Here is a 20,144-nt window from a genome sequence, read left to right as displayed (position 1 = left end):
AAGCGTTGCATGCCGGGATATGGAGTTTTTGTGTTTAAATAGCAACTTGAACACGCAAAGTTATCCTGGTCGTGTAGTTCATATATGCATTTCCCTACTCTGTTTAACAATTAATGATTGAGCTTTGTAGAATCAAACTCGTAAACATGTATCTCGAGCGCTTCAACACACACGTCAAACGAATGCAGTGTCATCAGAAACACAACAAACGTGGGCCTACGCATACAATTCCCATGACCTCCGCCCCTCTCTGATTGGCTGCTTCACGCTGTCAATCATCAAGGCGCTCGTTACGCCAGCGCTCCTACAGTAAATATTTGTGTTTGCTTAACCGGCTGTAATGGTGGACGACTGAAAGAGAAAAGCGGAGAGACTAAATCTCAAAAATCCTGTCCCGGGTAAAGCACTGTTGTTCGTGGCTCGGAAATAAACACCAGCGAATATGGATGAACTCAAGCATCAAGTTATGATAAACCAGTTCGTCCTGACAGCTGGATGTGCCGCAGACCAGGCGAAACAGCTTTTGCAAGCGGCACATTGGCAGTTTGAGGTGAGCGCGGCGGAGATCACACTATGCATGCATACACACCAGTGCATTGTTTATGTGATGCACTGTATACATTGTCGCGCGTCTAGTTGCCATTTCTAGTCATGACTAACAACAATGACCCAAACCAGTTTTATTTGCATCCTTGGGCAATTCAAATCTATGAATGTGTTTTATTTTTTAGCTAAAAATGCACTTAAATAGCCTAAAAGGCTATAACAATTGCGAAAAACTCAACAGAGATAGACTACTATCCAATTAGAGTTTACTCCAGATTAAATACTAATCCTTCCCCATGACACAGTATAGCTTCCCATGCTATTATGCAATGAAGATGACCACTGACAGATTAGGCTACAATACAGCAGAGTGTATCAATGTTGAGCTTTCGTTTCAGCTCGCTAAAAATACGAGAAACCCCATCAGTTCCCCATTAGGACATAGCGTGATATATGTTTAAACATTACTACTATAGAGCATGTGAAGTAATGTTGTGTTATGATCTCTCACTCACAGACAGCCCTTAGTGCCTTCTTTCAAGAGACAAATATACCTTACGGTCACCATCATCAAATGGTGAGTAAGAAGCCGCGATCTCTATTTAAGTGTTTACTTTAATGAATTTAACTTTTTTTTTCTGTTGCACGTGTTTGTTCTGCTACTGTACGAGCTCTCAGTTTATATCGTGGCTGCAACAATAACAATGTAAAGCTGTAGCCATAGTGTCGGCCATGTTGCGGAGAGACGGGGCTTCCAGAAATAAACACACTTTCTGACACACACAGGCGCTGTGTTCACTGTTATTACTGTAGTGTGCCGAGGTAGGCAGTATTTCAGTGTTGCAGTATAACTGAAATGAAATAATGGCCGCAAGGTTAAAGTATCACGGATGTGGGTTTTATATCGGTTAAGCAAAAATCAGTGTCTTCTTGACAAGGCGAGTGTTTAACTCCTTAATTAAAAGGGAACATATGATATGTGTCTCATTATGATGGAGTTCTGGAATATCCTTCTGTCACTGAAAAAACTTGAAATATTAGGTATTAACACTAATACAATACAGCAAGATCCTATTAGTAAAGGTTTTATTTAGCCTACTGTTCATTGTTCATGTTAGCTGGTTTCCATTAAATAAGGTTAATATATACAGCTTTTGTTTTTAATAATGCTTTAGTGAATTATGAAATTAACTTGAATTTAGGAGCAGCTTACACGCAACTAAAAACGGAAAACTTGTATGCTCTTTGGACGTTCATTTACATGACAACAGCGTTTTGGGGGGCCTGAAAACACAAACTTTTGAAAATGGGATTCAGTTCACATTTATTTGTTGTATAGCGCTTTTCACAGTACATATTGTTTTAAAGCATCTTTTCAGAAAATTCATGTTGACATTCAAATTTAGAGTGTCTTGTTATCAGAGGTGACTCTGTGTCCAAGTTATGTATTTCAAAAATGTGATTCTAAGTGATAGCTTTTAAAAACCACACCATTACTTTTACCATCTTCATGTAAACTACAAATACTTGTATTTGTGAAAATTATGACATCTTGCGCATGTATATTATGAGTGCAGTCTATAAGCGCAAACCGCAAAGTGTTTCTTTACAGAGTGACTTCGCCAACTAGTTGCTTGGCATGTATAATGCAACGATTTTAGTTGTTTTTGGAGATGGTCCTCACTGCAGAACATGAAATCCACGGGGAGGAGTTGGATCCAGATCCCACCTTACATATACCTAAACCTACCCAGCTCCACCCCCTGATCCCTAAACCCACCCCTAAACCTACCCAGCTCCACCCCCTGATCCATGAACCCACCCCTAAACCTACCCAGCTCCACCCCCTGATCCCTAAACCCACCCCTAAACCCACCCAGCTACACCCCCTGATCTCTTAACCCACCCCTAAACCTACCCAGCTCCACCCCCTGATCCCTAAACCCACTCCTAAACTCACCCAGCTCCACCCCTGATCTCTAAATCCACCCCTAAACCTACAAGCTCCACCCCCTGATCCCTAAACCCACCCAGCTCCACCACCTGATCTCTAAACCCACCCCTAAACCTACAAGCTCCACCCCCTGATCCCTAAACCCACCCCCAAACCTACCCATCTCCATCCCTCAGATCTGGATCCGACTCCGCCCCTTGGATCTTGTGTACTGCTATAAGGCTCTACTGCGTTTTTGTGGATCCGTGTGAACTGCGATCGTTTGACAACATTGTCGTCTGTACGCTAAAAAAGTTCAGTTTTTAGTGCATCGTCGTCATGTAAACCTACCCGTAGCTTAAATGCTTAGAAAATGTGTATTGTTTGTTCATGTGACTAATGTCGTTAACTAATGTTCATTTGACTAATGTCGTTCATTTGACTAATGTCGTTAACTAATGTTAAATGTAAATGTTAATGTTTATGGTATACATTTTTAAATAGTGTTGTTCAGACCGGGAAAAGTCTTGGAACTTAGTAAAATGTTTAAAAAGTGATGCAAATTCATAAAGTGAAGATACATCTTTTTAGTTATGCTTTCCTGTAAAATATTAATGTTCTTGTCTAGATTAAAAACATGCTTGCAAGTGATAAAAATGTTCGAACTGTGAGTGAATCGTTCTTTTGGATATTTCAGATATCAGTTCTGTTTGGGGTTTACCGTTTATTGGTGTGAGACGGGATTGGGGGATACAGAAGTACATGGATCATTGTTTAAGACACTGAACGCAGGATAGTTTGTCCACTGCCTCATCATTTAAATAAATCCAGGACCAGGTGAAAACACAAGAAGCAGCAGAGGTGTGATTTCTGTGGCATGGCTGCCAACACTCACTAATGTTATGAGTTATGCTCTCCTAATCAAGTTTGAGCCACAATTTCCCTTGCCTTGGCACACTTATTTTGATTGAAAGTGAAGTCATAAGTGTATTAAAATACTTGTGTGCTTACGTCACAGTGTTCTCCTATAGTTTTGTTTGGAGGGTTCCTAAGTAAACAGGATTTCAGGTTGTTGTAAATGAATCACTGATGTTGACTCTAGTCTTTGAACTTAAAATCACTTAACAAGAGAGTGAGTGTGTTTTTTTTTTTTTTTTTTTTTTTTTTTTTGCGTGAACTACTCATTCAAGCCTTTCTTTTTAAAGCACAACATCACAGCCGCAAATAAAGTTTACCACATGTTCATGCCTTCCTGAAGCTTAACATCTGAATGCATTGCTGTTCATTCATTTTACTAATAAACGTTAATTATTAGGAAGTGATTGTTGTGAATGGGCAAGTCATCAAGGGCTGAGATCATGCTCTGGACAGATGTAATGTTAGATGTTTGTCTCCTAGAGTGACCCTGCGGCTGTAATCCTACAGTAATTGCTGACCACGTTAACTCATAACTCACACGCTGAGCCTAATACTCAATAAATTTGGATCTCACACTAAAAAATGTAATTATGCATTATTATAATGAAATCTAGGTTTTGAAACACAGTAATTCACTGTAAAATTCACTTTGTTATCAGAAAGTAGGACTAAAACAGTATGAATATTTGATAAATAATTTATTTTTCTTTAATTTAGGTCATCAATTTATTAAACAAAGGTATAGATCTGTTCTATTGATTTCCATAATCAAGTTAAATATATTTGAAATCAAACATAAGCAGAATGTGTGGTTTATTACCAAAGGATAAAAATGTAAACAATCCACATTTTCGACAAATAACGTTTTCTCAAGGAAATTTATTAATGAAGCTCTGACTATGCGGTAATTAAAACAGGATTTAACACACTGAGTAGAAAAGGCTCTTTTCCTGGCATTGGGGCTGAGAGGGAGGAGTACATGTTCTGGTAACTTTAACTGTGGTTTGTTCATGGGTGTGACCTAAGAAAGAATAGACAATATTAAAAAAATTTAGATACAATCTGCAGTGTTGACAGAGATGGGAAAAGGTTAGAGTAATGACGAGTTTATGGCAGTTAACGGACAGTTTGATTAAAATGATCATGGCGTGAAGCTCCTTATCTTGATGACCTTACAGTTATGTTGCCTATAAGAGAGCAGATGTTCTCTCTTGTGGAGGCTGTGAATTGGGGAAGTGGGACAACCAGACCTTGTGAAACAGTATAAAGAAAAATATAGGTTAAGTGTTTTTTTTAAATACTGGAAAGTCAATGTATGCAGAATAGGGCTGTGAAGCGATTAATCACGATTAATCGCATCCAAAATAAAAGTTTGTGTTTACATAATATATGTGTGTGTAGTCTGTATAATTATTTTGTATATATGTACACATGCATGTATATGTTTAAGAAATATTTGCATATATATATATATATATATATATATATATATATTACAAAATTAATATTATACATAAATATAAATATTTGATATATTAACACATTTTTCTTAAATATATACATGCATATGTGTGTATTTATATATACAAAATAATTATACACACTACACACGCATATATTATGTAAACACAAACTTTTATTTTGGATGCAATTAAGTGTTTCACAGCCCTAATGCAGAAGTATTTCACACAGAGACAATGATTAGGCTATGTTTGAACTGAAGCATTTCATGCTTTGTGTTATTAGGGTGCCAGAGAGAGTAAACCACATAAACCATATTTACAGGCATTGTTTCCCAGCATGCATTGCAAATGTGTGAACAAGTAGCTTGTCATGCACATGTCAAACCAAGACATCAAGGTTTGGGAGGTTAGCATGCCATGGCCCAAATAACCCCTGCTGGTAGAGACCGTTGTTGTGTACGATTCCAGTCTCCTGAATCAAAACCTCTAAAAACATATGCTATGCTAGCTTTTTATTGTATGCTAGCATGCTCTTGAAACTTATCACTGCGGAACCCACCCCCGCAGATATAGCATTAGCGGCAGAACACTAATATCATTGAAACGAATTTCAAAATGAATTTTTTTCCTAGCTGATGAATAATGGAAACATTGACAGCCAATCAAAATCCACCTGATTGTAGCCCTCAAACTGTATTCACGTATAGCCCTTAATCCTGTAATTGTGGACAAATGTGGGCACAGAGGACTCCGGTGTGATCTTAATTTTTATTTATTATAAATCCTCCATTTATGGATTTTTTTTTTTTAATTTTGGGGGTATTTTTTGAATTTATTTACTTCAAAAAGCACCATATTTTCTATGTAAATTATGCTTATTTTTATGTTTTTTTTTTTTTTTTTTTTTTAACTACATTAAAAATATCATTCCAATAAGTTCTTAGAGCTAAAACCTAAAGATAAAGTGACTTTGCTGTCACCTGGTGTTTTATTTTGGCTTATTTTAGAATCTAAATTACAGTTTTTCCCATTGATTTCTATGGGTGCCCATTTTTGACCCAAATATAAGATTAAGGAGTTTTTTTTTCACCCACTTAACAGTATAGAATTGAGTAAAAAAAAAAAAAAATTGTGTTTTAAGGAGGCAACTAGGAAAAGTAGCCAAGTCTTGTACCGCTCAGATCAAGGGAAGTATTTTTTAAAAATAAATACAAACTATTTTAGCCCACATTTGTCCAGAATACGGTTTTAGGGGTAAAGATAATGTGCGTTTAATGCTACAGACGACATAACATTACTGCAAGCTTCAAATTAACAGTAAGTTATCGTTGTTGGTCTGGACGTGGAGTTATCATTATAGTTATCTTTACATTCTTGGTGTGAACAGGCCATTAAAGTATAGAGTATTTCGTCATAGTTATACAAACATTCTTACAACGAATTGGATTTAAGGTTAACCTCTTTAGGGTTTAAGGGGGATCCATGCCAACTGAACAACTTTAGCTTTTACGATGTACATAACTTGGCAGAGGACACTGCAGCCAGCATTGGCCAGTCATGTGCTTGATTTGAGCATACAGTAAGTGTTAATTAAGTCTTGTAAAATCATAAAAACCATCCAATTTCAGACAATACTTTCAATTTCCTCTTGCTCTGAAATCGGTCTGTACTGTGCCACCGCTCGGGTTAATAATCAAGCCGCAAACTGAGAGATGATTTGCTCATATATGTGCAAACACTTGAACAGACACACATGCGCGATAATAGAGTGCAGAGATCAGGAAAAACCTCAGCATCTCTGCAGCATGTGATTACAAATTACAGTTCTAGAAATCAAAGCAGCTCCTGAAGGCATTGCCGATGCCTCCCAGCTTTCTTTGTCTCAGAGACTCACAGATATGCGTACAGCAGATCAGGCAGTGCAGCTCTGTGTTACAATGGAACACTGCAGTGATCGTCAATTATCTCATTACAAACCTTATTATTATATTTCATACGCCATCTGCTACAATGTGTCCACTTTCCATAATTCCAGCTCTCAGAGTCATGTATACATGCGTGAGGATGTAAAACTGTTGTAGTTGAACCTCCGAGCTACATAAGCATGGAGTAGTGAATTGCATCACTGTTTCAGATCGAAGGAATTTGACAGCTTTCCTTTTTTTTTTTTGAGTGTTTTTTTCTCAGCGTATGTGAAATCCATAAATTCCCCACTGCTTGTTTTCTGGATTGGAACCGTGTGGCTACTTGAACAATAGAAAGGAAAACACATTGATACTCTTTATTTATTTTCCCTGATGCTCATGCAATGTTTACGGATGCTCATGGAATACCAAACACACTGTTTAATGTTTAACACGTTTTTGCATTGATTCATGTTGGAAACGGGCACACATTATTGATTCAAATCTATGCTTGTTTCCAAATCCCACATTTGACCTGGATCATTGTCAATGAATTATAGAGTCCAACAGTTGTGTTCAGGAAGTAAAAATCCCATTCATTTAAAAATAATTTATAAATCTAAAGCTACGAGTTTGATAATCGATTGTATATGCTGCATTATTAGCCATGAATCTGCAATGAAATCAGAGAATCGAAACAAGCTACTTGTGTCAAAAGAACACTTTAGCAGCTACACACTCTCATGAAGCACTGTCTGTGAATGATGTAATAGAGTCTCCCTGTACATGCTCTCAAACTACTTAAATTTTTATGAAATTTGTGTTTGCAATGGAGGCAATGCCTCTTATAAAAAAATAAAAAAATAAAAATATTACAACATGTGAGATTAAAGTGTTTTTTTCTAAAATAACACTGTCTAACAGTGACATCAGTAGGTAAAGTCCAGAGGTATCGTCTCTCTTGCCTCCCCTGAGCTCATTGTGTATTAACAGGGTTAGGGTGGGGTTAGGGATCAGGGGGTGGAGATGGGTAGGTTAGTGGTGGGGTTAGGGATCAGGGGGTGGAGATGAACGTCAAAAATCCTGGCAGGTCTAGGTTGTGTGTTGTTGTTGATGTTGTTTTTTTGCATGTCCATGTGGTCCTGTTTGGTATCACAAATCAAACGAGATGGGTAGGTTAGTGGTGGGGTTAGAGATCAGGGGTGGAGATTTGTGGGGTTAGGGATCAGGGGGTGGAGATCGGTAGGGTTAGGGGTGGGGTTAGGGATCAGGGGTTAGGGTGGAGATGTGTAGGGTTAGGGATCAGGGGGTGGAGATTGGTAGGTTAGTGGTGGGGTTAGGCATCAGGGGGTGGAGATGGTGGGGTTAGGCATCAGGGGGTGGAGATGGGTAGGGTTAGGCATCAGGGGGTGGAGATGGGTAGGGTTAGGGATCAGGGGGTGGAGGTGGAGATGGGTAGGGTTAGGGATCAGGGGTGGAGATGGGTAGGTTAGTGGTGGGGTTAGGGATCAGGGGGTGGAGATGGGTAGGTTAGTGTTGGGGTTAGGGCTCAGGGGTGGAGATGGGTAGGTTTAGAGGTGGGGTTAGGGATCAGCGTGTGGAGATGGGTAGGGTTAAGGGTGGGGTTAGGGATCAGGGGGCGGAGATGGGTATGTTTAGGTATAGAGGGAATGCATTGACTTCACTTTCCCGCCAAAACAACAACCCCTCAGCCTGACTGAGTGGCAAAAGATCTGCTGCGTGACTGGATTTAATAGGGGAAACTGCGAAAATGTGACTAAAACGAACAATTTTATCATTTTAAACTAAATGTTGGACTCAATAGTGTTCCTTACAACTTACTAAAGATCCGGTAATCCATGGATATTAACATGCAGCCAGGAATCGTGTTGCCAGACATTTATGTATGTTTTGACACCGGGGAAATAAAAGCAATATAGACCTGAAAATAAAGCAAATTTGCCTGTGAACGCTTTGTATAAAAACAATATAGTTAGGTCTAAATCCAGTGATCACTTATATCAGTGTTATATATAGCCTATATATCATCATATTGTCCAGCCCTAAAACTTTTATAGGTTTTTTTTTTTTTTTTTTTGGTCATTGTTTATTAAAAAAATCCAATAATGCAGAATATGCAATGATGCATATTTAATTGACTTGTTGTAAATGTATATAACAATACAAAATTTATGGGTATGGTTTTACACCTAAATTCAGCACACTGACACAAAATGATAACTGCAAATCCACCTTTCACTGTCTGAGTCCAGTTGTTTCTGTGAATTGCAGCAATCCATTTGCTCCTCTTTCTACAGCAGTCTGTAAAATATACCTCTGATTTTTTTTTTTGGTCAAATCTAGTTGTACAATCAATCGCAAAGCTCTTTCCCACTTTATATGTGTTGTGGCATTCACACTTGCACTTCTGTTTTAAAACAGAAACCACTCAAATGCCATATTAATTCAATGTTAAAAACTTGATTGAAAACTTTGATTGAATTTAATGTTGAAAGAAATATAGCCGGCAATGTAGGCCGTTTGTTAGTGAATTACTCTTTAGAAAAATATAATAATAAATAAAATATATAAATAAATAATAAAATAAATAAAATAATAATAAAAAATAATAATAACATGTGGGTCTGTATAAAAAAATAGGTTGAAAAACAGAAAAAGTAGTTGTAATTTTCTGCCGGGACATAACCCTTTAAGTATACGTACATTTCTTTTCACCCTAAAACCAAATCACAATGAAATTCGCAATTTAAAATACCTGTAAAAAAAATTCCAACCAGCAAAACTGCAACATCGGCTTATCCAATGGCGAGAGTTTGGGGCTGGGCTGTCTTTTTGTCCAACCATTGAAAGACAAGGGGTGTGTTTAGAAGCCAATTTGAAAACATTTTTTTCTTACAGTTCTGTTGGTAGCACACAGCTTTAACACTAACAGTGTCCCAAAACAGACAAAAACTGTTAAACATTCACTAGGTTTCCAAGTAAATGAAGTGTAACAAACAAAAATGCAGTGCAACAAAGTGGACTGGGCTGTTCACCACAGGTTCTGTTTTTCTACGCCAACTCTGACCTCATTTCTCATCAACAGATCTGTCCTCACAACCAAAATATTTCCACAGCAACCCAGCTGTTGTCCAGAACATGTTTGTTTTGTACACTGCATCTCTTGTCGATGTTTCTGAATTATGGAGGATCTGCAGGTGCATCTGCTCTCGGTTTGACGGCCGTGTTAAGCCGCTGACCTTCTCTACATCTGCAGCAGCTGTTCTGACGGCCGATGCATTACTAGATGCCATTTTGTGTGACTCTCAAAAAAACCCTCAGTGCTGTTTAAAGCCTTTTTAAAAGCTTCATAGCTTTTTTTAAATCCCTCAGACTTCCTGTTGTAAACACTTTTGTGAATTAAAGCCATCTAGGGACACTGAAGTCCATTTGAGACTTTTGACCAGCCACAATGAGGTGATTGTGTTTTTTGGCGAGATATCCTTACTGATGGGTCAATACGAACTGCAGGCGGCAGGATTCAAGGTTGCCGACAGGATGGGACACGGATACGGATTTGATCGCTGCAGTAAGACAATATGGGCATGTTTCTCATACCTGTGCAAGGGCACATCAGGAAGTATCCCATGAAACGCTGTCCATTCATTTAGATTTCATTCACAAAATCTCTAGATTTCCCCCCACGTATTAGTCCTAATTCAATCCACAGGCTGCTCATGTGCGCATTTGTGGTGGGCTTTGAAATATTGTTTATTCTGGTGATGTTGCTCTCCCGCCAAAAATATTGCAGGATGGCGGGGGTGCTCTCGAGGCCTATTGTGTACCTCTGTACATGTGAGTTTTGCTGTGGACAGAGGACAGCGGGTTTAGAGAGGACAATGGGAAGGTCACCGAGGTAATGGAGTTGCCAAATGGAGTTGGCATAGATGAGAAACAGGAAGTAGAACTATTAGAAGAGCACCAATCAGCGCATGTAGAAAGAATGTGAAGGAAGGGAGGGAATGTCGGGATGATCTGCTGGGACACCTTAGCAGAATTTAATTTTGCCAGTGTAAAATATTGTAGCTGCTTGCTTGTTTAGAACGTGTTCTACATGAAATGCTTCCGTAGCTTAATTTACTTTTGTAATCTGTAAAAGATGGGACCTAATTGTATACATCGGGAATTGATTAAATCACGGAAAACGCTTTCTTTGTGATATCTATACACATGACGGGTTTGTGACATCAGCCAAAAAGGAAAGCCATTTTAGAGGTGGAGCAAGATCTGGTTAACTGATTTAATTTGATTTAAGTGTATGAAGTAAAATATATATACTGACCTGTTTAAAATTTTGAGGTCAGCTAGATGATACATCAGAAGTGATATTAAAGAAATGTATGAAAAACGATTTGTATTTCAAAATGTATCACAAAAATGTTAAGTTATTAATGCTTAATAACTACTAACTGTACATTTTGATTGTCCCCCAACAGAAATTCTACTGACTATAAGTTTCTTTGCAAGTACGTCAACCATTTCTAACCCTAAAGGCCTGTTCACACCGGGACGAATTTCGCGCGCGTTATTCGCCGTCGTTTAACACCTCATACAAAACGTGACGAACCCCCATACAAAACGGGGTGTGAACACAAAAAACGCGTTGAAAAACACTGACGAATAACGCGCGCTGATATTCGTCCCGTTTTGTATGGGGTTCACGCGTAAATGCGTCATTTAAAAAAAAAAACGCCTCTGGTTCATTTTTTTAGTTTGACGCGCTGCGTCAAAATCTATCATAGCAATGAGATTGGCGCTTTTGCTCACATGTTTGGAGCTTCTGAATTTACAGTAAAACACAACTTGGGGGCGCTCAAACACAAAACGGTCTTGCCGAGCACACATATGCAACGGCGAAGAAGATATACGCGTCTCCGTCTACACAGCCGGGAAGAAATTACTGTGTATGTGAAGAACTAAGACGAGGAAGATGCAAGGCAAGATGGATGTAGAGCGTTGGTGCTAGAACATAAAGAACTATATGACAAACGCGACAGAGACTACAAACATCATGATAAAAGCTAACTGTTATGGATTTGTATTGCAGAGCAAATTGGCACCATCTGTTATCAGGGAATGAGTTTGCATGTTCATCGTCAGTGAAAATCGCTTGGGTGTGAACACAAAAAACGTGTTGAGAAACGCTGACGAATAACGCGCGCTGATATTCGTCCCGTTTTGTATGGGGTTCACACGGGGACGAATTTCGCACGTGATATTCGCCAACATGTAACGCCTCATGACTAAACAAAGGCCGCCAATGTGAGTGTGCACACCGACACGTAAAACGCTACGTGTAAAAGCGTCATTTTAAAAAAAAACGTCTCGGGTTCGGAAAATATCCGACCAATGAGATTGGTGCTTTTGCTCACTTGTTTGGAGCTTCTGAAGTTTCAGTAAAACACAACTGGGGGGCGCTCAAACACAAAACGGTCTTGCCGAGCACACATACATAACGACGAAGAAGACATAAGCCGAGTAGCGTCGCCGTCTACACAGCCAGGAAGAATTAAGACGAGGAAGATGGAAGGCAAGATGAATGTTGAGCTGCTGATCTCGTTGGTGTTAGAACATAAAGAACTATATGACAAACGCGACAGTGACTACCAACATCTTGATAAAAGAGAACTGTTATGGAGTGGTATTTCAGAGCAAATCAGCGCCATCTAATGTCAGGGAATGAATTTGCATGTTCACTCGGCTCATCGTCACCGAAAATCGCTTGGGTGTGAACACAAAAAACGCTGGCGAATAACGTGCGCCGATATTTGTCCCGATGTGTGTACGGCCCTTAACACTACCAGTCTACTAACACTCAAATAAGAGTGAGTAGACATGTAGGTGCAATGTCCCCACAAAAGGGACCACCATTTGTGCATTTATAAAATGATTTGCATTATCAAAGAACACATTTGTGATTCTTTCTTCATCTGTTTGTTTTCAGATGTGTACTCCTGCCAACACACCCGCGACCCCACCAAACTTCCCAGACGCCCTCACCATGTTCTCGCGACTCAAAGCCTCAGAAAGCTTCAACAGCAGCAGCAGTCCCAGCATGGCCACCTCGCCCCCTCCACCTCCGGTCAGCTGGGGCATGACCCCACCCGTGCCCAACCAGCAGGGCTTATGGACTCAGGGCCCTTCCCCGCAACAGGCCCACCCGCCCCCAGGCTGGCCCTCGGCTGTCAACCAGCAAGCGGCAACCGAACAGAAGGCCAGCGTCGCCATGGAGGCCGAGAGATGAGGGCCTGGACTACACGGCCCACGGGAGGGGAGCGAGGGTCAGGGGCACTGGTTTCTCTCTCTCACTCACCAAAACATGGAGGGGGAGAGAGCGCAACCAAGAATAACCGAGCGACATGGACATTTACAGAAGAGGAGCGAAAGCCAACACAAAGGTAATAAGAGAAATAAAGAAACAAGCGCACATTGTATTACTAAGAAAGAGAGCAACTGAATTTTTTTTTCTATAATAAAAAAGTAGTTTAACATATATGGGACTATGATCATCGCGCCCTTGGATTATTTCTGGTATTTTCTCAAAGATGGACATCTAGCATCTGAGGCAGCAATTTTTCTCACGTTTTACTTTTTATCCTTTTATCTGATGTTCTTTATGCAAGACGTTGCATGTGGATTAGCGATCTGTTTTTGCGGTTTTGAACTAACTAGTAATGCAAGCGTTCATGTGTACAGTGTGTGAGACTTACACACTTTGTAACATTATTGTGTATCGGACTTACATTTTCTCTTTCCCCATTGGATAATGGGACTTTTTTCGTACCTCACTGGTCACCTGACTCTACTCAACCAATCAGGGAATCTCACTAGTTGAACACACTTTTTTCGAACTCGAAACGGATTTTCCATGATGCTTTGCTTTGTCCAATATGCAGTAACTCATGGATGTCCTCAAAGATTGTAAAGATTGGTCTGAAAGATCTGGATCTTTTATACTCATGGTTCACAGTTTTATTTAAATCTGTTTTGGGGGGAGCTGGTTAGCTGGTTTAGGTGTGTTGTTTCTTAGTCGGGAAGAGTAAATCCATACCGCTAAAGCTACATTAAAACAGACTACTATACAACATGTTTGTAAGCAGACTTGCCACTTTGCATGATGTATTCATATGTATGTCATATTTTGTAGTTTCTTGCTTTTTGGGGGAATTCTACATGAACGCTTTTCGGGAATTCTGTCTCATTAACAGCTTTAGAAAAAGTATCTCCTATTTAAGTTGTAATCCTGGCCACATCCTCTTTTGTATTTGTATTTATGTAAAAAGTAGACATCTAAAATAAAGTTTAATTTCCTATTGGATGAAAACAATCATTTTCAAGAAGCAGTCAGTAACCCATTTTTAAAAAATCTTTTGTTTTATTTTCCTTTTTGCACCAATTTCTGATCAAACTTTTCTTTTGGGGTCACTTGTTCCCAAATGGTTTTCCATGTATGTTTTCCCCTGTTTGACTATATTGATACCATTCCCACAATATTTGTGGACTACCTGATAATTAACTTATCATTGTTTGTGTTCCTGAATAAATATTGTATGTCCTATGGTGTGACTTCTGTTCCTGGATTGATTGTCCATTGTTATGATACTCTGATTGTACACGTCATTTTATTAGAAGGTTAAATATAAATATTACTTTAAGAGCACCTATTATGCAAAATTCACTTTTACATGGTGTTTGAACATAAATGTGTGTTGGCAGTGTGTGTACAACCACCCTAAAATGATAAAAATCCACCTAGTGCTTTTTTTAAATCCCTAATACGATGGTTTTCTGGAGTAAAACTGACTTCATCTTTTGCATGATGTACAAAAAACTTCATTAAACTTATCAGTATATTTTTGCCCATCATTCGGACGGGGTCCGCTAAATCAGGCTTGTATTAAAGGTACAATATGCAAGATTGTTTCGCCACCAGGGGTCGCTAACCTCTTACAATAACAAAGGCGTTTATTATTGACGTATATACCGCATTAAACGGAATTATGGATCTTCAAGCTGATGGATCTTTTATGGACGAGAATACATTGATGTTATTAACATGACTGTAGTATGAAGCAGGTGCGATTGCTAGACGTATACCAGCGCCACACGCAACAAGAGTCCCGCGGATATAAAGGAATAAATTAAATTCTAATTTAATTTATGAAATTAAATTTTAGCGAACTACACGCTGAATTAACATACTCACACAGGTCAGTTTATTGGAGGAATTAAACTTGAGGTAACGCAGCGATGCTTCACTTGCTCTAACAGTTACACTATCACTAAACGGCATTTGAGTGTGTTGAATGTTGTTAGTTAGGTTGTTTGTTGGCTGTATTAGACTAACATACAGAGAATAACATACAGATCATATTCTAAATTTGCATGATGTTGAACTATATAACATTGATAGGTTTTTTATACATTGATTTGCTCACCTGTTTGCTGAAGTAACATGCAACACTCGCGCCTCTGTCAAGCCAAAGTTAGTCGCGGACGTGAAGCTCTCGGCATCTCGAAACATGTTGATCTTCGTTTTAGTCCTCTTTTTGTCTCAAAGTGTGCTTGCCATGGTCCATAATGTTTGAACAAAACCCTGCTAGGGACGCTCACGCTGTTGAGCACGCATAACGGGCATAACCGACCCAGTTGTCCACGTCTGTCGCCATGGTTACTATTGCAGTACGAGGTCAAACCTAGCGGAAACCGAGGGTAACACGGACGTCATTGACGGGCGACTCCTCACCCCTGCTCACACGCCCGTTTCCTTGGTTAAATATCGCAATTTTCTCATGATTTACAAATAGTTGGAAACATTTGGGATATTGTAAGTAATCAACTAAACAAAATACATAACATTGGCCTAGTGGTTTTTGGCACAAAAATCCTGGCTGCAAAAATCCTGCATATTGTACCTTTAATAGTGGTAAAAGCAGATGATAATGATATGTGATATGCTAGGCATAAAGCTACAGCAGATATTTCGAGAGACAATATCAACTCATGGCCACTTGAGGAGTGTGGGAGGTCAACAGGTTCTCAAGTTGGATGCCCTTGTTTCACCTCTGAATCAGAGAGAGAAAGCACGGCACTACTGTTCTCTGTGTTTGTGTTTCTCTGGGCGTGACTTGGAAACCAAAACATTCCCAAGTAAATTGACGTTAGCAGGCATGGTTCTGTGGTTTGCCAGATGAACCTTGGCATAGGCCCTCAAACTTCGAGCCATCAGCCATCTTGATTTTTTATCTATAGACAAATGTAAAGTCCAATCACACTGACAAAAACTCTTTATTTTGGCCTCTGAAATGGTCGCCCGTGCTCTGTTCTGTTCCCATGTTATCACTGGCACAGCTCGAAGTTCAAAGCCCAATGTCCTTCATAGCAGGGGAGGTGGAAAGTGCAGATGTCTTCATGTAAACATCATGTTGCATTTTGAAAAGGAGTTTGTGGTAAGGTTACGATGAGGTATGGGGCGGGTCACATCTTAAAGAATCAGAAGAGGTGGAAACTGGAGTAATGACTTCTGAAAATTCTGCAGTCTAATGAATGCAGTCTTGGTGAGCATGAGCGACTTCTTATGATTCAGAAAAGGTTTGATATTAGATGACTCGCAATGCCACTCCAGGAGACTGTCAGGAGTTTAGGCTGGAAAGAATGAGTGGGTATGAGTCAGCACAGGATATTATGAGTAAAAGATTTGATAGCTGCATTAACACCTACAACACTCAGTGCCCCACCTGGAAACTGGAACATGTCTCCTTCCCATGACCTTCCTGTTGGTGTATTTTCTCACGGCTGTCAGTTCCGGGCACTTTTCACTGCATGAAAAGTGGGATTTTCGTCCCCGTAAACTGCCGGAAATCTCCCTAATTTTCGGCAGTTAACGACAATTTACAGACTGTGAACGTCGCGTTCCACTGTGCCACATATTGACGGAAACGAACCATGACGTATGCATGCAGCGCTCGCGGAGGTGCGAATGGCCCTAATTAGCATATGAATAGCAGCACTGCGCGCGCCTTGCCAGAGAATGGCTTGAATTTCCTCACTCAGTATTGGTTGAAATTCACTACATTTAAACAAGAAAATCACTCGTGATTGGTTGGCAGATCTGTTACTATTGGTCAGCCGACATAAAATTATAATAATAATAATCATATATATATTCATATGATATGCTATTATGTTGTTTATTCATGTCATTGTTATCCTATGGACTAAATTATTATTACCATCAAGGACATGAATTTATTGAGGAAAGGAACATTTGCCACATACTGTTTATTCAAAGAAATAGCTTTATTAGAACAAACACAAAACTATGTACACAGCATAGGAGAACATCTTTCAAAGCACAGAAAACATGTCCTCCACCCTCTGGAAACATGGGACAACATACATACATACAGCACTACAGTTATACAAATAAATCAATAATATATTGCATCTCTATTCAAAAATAAATTGCCCTGAATGGCATCAGAATTGGGCACCAGATATATCAAACACAATGTACAGTGGAGCCAGAATTATGAACGAATAATAAGGATGTAATTTAAAGGTATGGTTCACTTTGAAATAAATTTTTGATATGTTTTATCTTATCTCAAGGGCATCCAAGATGCAGGTGGTTTTGTTTCCACAGTATTTTCAATTTTGATATTTTTAGGTCAAACTGTTGTTGTCTGTCAGTCATATAATGCAGGTCTATGGTCACCACCTCAAAGAGCATGCACAAAGAAGACCAAATTAAACATGATTTAATGACTCATAAATTAAGTACACAATGATTGACTAAGACACGAAATGAGCGTTTTGGGAAAGAAAACAAACAGTATTTATATTGTATAAATGTGTGTGTGTGTGTGTGTGTGTGTGTGTGTGTATATATATATATATATATTTAGATATACACAAAATGCAATACATCTTAATATGTTTAGATCTTCACAGTAAAACTTCCGAAATCTGTGTAAACAATGAGTGACGTACCAGTGCAAGATCGCTTCTGGCGGTTTCCACCGCATGCGCAGATCATATATATATATACACACACACACACTGTTCATTTTCTCACACAAACCGCTCGTCTCGTATCTTAAGCCATCAAGGTGTACTTACAGTTATGATTCATTAAATCATGTTTAATTTGTACTTCTCTGTGCATGCTCTTTTAAGAGATCCCCATAGACTTCCATTATATGACTGACTGATGCCCTTGACGTAAGCCAAAACATTTCAAAAAATAATTTCAAAGTGAACTATCCCTTTAAAACTCTTAATTCAAGTCCTGTAGGCTTGGCTCATCAGGGCGAAGTGAATTTAAGTCTTTGCGACGCGTGCTTGAGGTTCACCTTGATGTACATACACCTCAGTGGCTGTGGAACCGAATTTCATGACCCCTTCTGCAAAGTTGAAAAAGACAAATGATTTAGATGTATGCAAAGGCAATCTGCCCCAAGTCCCCACATTTGTAAGCAAAAATATGTTTCTTCTGCATCCACTACCTGGTTTCCTTCAGGCGATGGCGGATGTCGACCAGTAGTTTCAGGACCTTTTTCTGGAACACTGAAATAAACGAACACATTTGGTGATGTTTACAATGCTCTAATTAGAATAACAAAGTTTGCTAGCTCACAAGAGAGAAGGTGTCTATTAGAAGTGTCTGCCAATAGATCAACACTTACCACCAGGTTTCAGTCACTGCATCTCCCAGTCTCAGTCACTGCATCTATACCACAAAAAAATGTGTTTTAAAAGTTATTATCAAATGATGAAACTGAACAGATTTATAAGATATTTAAAAACTTGGTCAAACATTTATAACTGAATATAACATGCCATGTTCCAGTTCTCTTTGGCGTTTTCACCACTGTCTCACGCTCAAAGTCATCTATAAACACAGACGTTAATCCAAATTAGTTTAGTTTTACTTTTTATTTGACTGGGGTCTGTTCAAAATAAAAGAGGATGAGATCACAACACGTAACGTTACCTTATTTAGGTGTTTTTTCTCCCATCAGCGAAGGACACCTCACTCCTAACAGCCCCTGAGAGACAAAACAAATCACAAACATCTGAAGATTTCACTCATCACACAAAGTGATGCAATTTTACAAACAAGGATAGCCTACACTAGAGCATACAAGCACATTACGCGCTTTGTTTTAGGACCCTGGCACTTATTATTTTTTCATAATTTCTGACGATATTCAGAGTAAATGAGTTAGTTTGATTACTATCAAAGAATGGTAGCTAACTTGCAGCCAGATAACAACGTGCAACCCAACGTACAGTTTAGTGTCCCAAATTTGTTCAAATTGAAATGAAACAAAAAAAGAATTAAGAGCAGCAAGCTAACGCAAAACAAAAAACTGTTCCGTTAGGTTAACACCCTTGGACATTCGCGGCAGTAATCACAGCCGATTTGTGAAGTTTAAGACAAAAACGCTAAACTACCAAAAACTATAAGTAGACATGGACATAGAATTCACTAAGCTGGACGAACTTACCTTCAATTTAGAGGAAAAGATGGGTTCCCCAGCGATCATGACGGCGAAGCAGGCTGAATATCTGTGTAGTTACTTTCTGCTTAAAAAAACACGCCACATGCCTGGCACGTTGCCTCAGCCAATCAGAGTGGCTGACGTTACAGGTTGGATTATGACGATATGCTGCCTCAGCCAATCAGAGTTACGTTCACTGGTTTTTGACTCAGGTTGAAAGGCTGTCGTCGGCTGTCCTTTGACTTTTCTGCTGCTGTTAGTTCATTTTAAATTAGGAATAAGGTGGATATACCTAAATAGGCTACCATGAAATGTAAAAATACATATATGCATAAATAAATAACTTTATTAGGTTACTTAAATTAAATAAACCAGTCAAAAAATTGTAAAAAACAAAAACAAAAAACATCTGTTTATAACTGTGAATTAACATCAAAGATGTTATCATATATTTTGAAAACTGCTTCCGTAAATGTTATGATGAATCTTATAATTTTATTAGGAAAATTTCATATTTATAAGAGTAAAATGAATAATTCTAAACCTTGTTTGAAGTTTTTTTTTTTTTTTTTGGTCTAATTTTTAGTTTTCAGTATATTCTGTCTCTCAAATGTATCGATAAAAATGTAGTGATACAATTGTATTTGCTAAAGAATATTGAAGCTAATTTTCTTTCTTTAAATAGTACAAATTACTGGTTTCTAACTTTCTCTTAAATCATAATATAGAGATAGTCCCTTTCCTGTTTTTATTTCATTTGTTCAATTCTGTCCTATTTTTATTTGTTTCTTATTTATTGTGAAATTATTATTTG

General features: G+C 38.7%; 1 protein-coding gene and 1 long non-coding RNA gene across 2 annotated transcripts; one reads left to right on the top strand and one right to left on the bottom strand.

Annotated features, from left to right (window-relative positions):
- The first annotated feature begins 296 nt into the window (after positions 1-296).
- ubald1a (UBA-like domain containing 1a) lies at positions 297-14,382 on the top strand. The gene is made up of 3 exons (XM_039685379.2): positions 297-550; positions 1,064-1,123; positions 12,769-14,382. Exons 1-3 carry the CDS (start codon positions 443-445, stop codon positions 13,066-13,068), a joined length of 468 nt encoding a protein of 155 aa, XP_039541313.1. The 5' UTR covers positions 297-442; the 3' UTR covers positions 13,069-14,382.
- Positions 14,383-16,093: 1,711 nt separating this feature from the next.
- LOC120488748 (uncharacterized) lies at positions 16,094-19,667 on the bottom strand. Its single transcript, XR_016147002.1, has 7 exons — positions 19,337-19,667; positions 18,820-18,874; positions 18,666-18,717; positions 18,512-18,555; positions 18,332-18,392; positions 16,562-18,229; positions 16,094-16,469 (listed from the first exon to the last, which is right to left on the bottom strand). It is a non-coding gene; the product is annotated as an uncharacterized LOC120488748 (long non-coding RNA).
- Between the last annotated feature and the right edge of the window lie 477 nt (positions 19,668-20,144).

The sequence above is a fragment of the Pimephales promelas genome, chromosome 17 (assembly GCF_988280905.1).
Source record: "Pimephales promelas chromosome 17, fPimPro1.hap1.1, whole genome shotgun sequence".
NCBI classification, from domain to species: domain Eukaryota; kingdom Metazoa; phylum Chordata; class Actinopteri; order Cypriniformes; family Leuciscidae; genus Pimephales; species Pimephales promelas.
The sequence above is the reverse complement of the archived record's forward strand: the minus strand, read 5'-3'. Positions and strand labels throughout refer to the sequence as shown.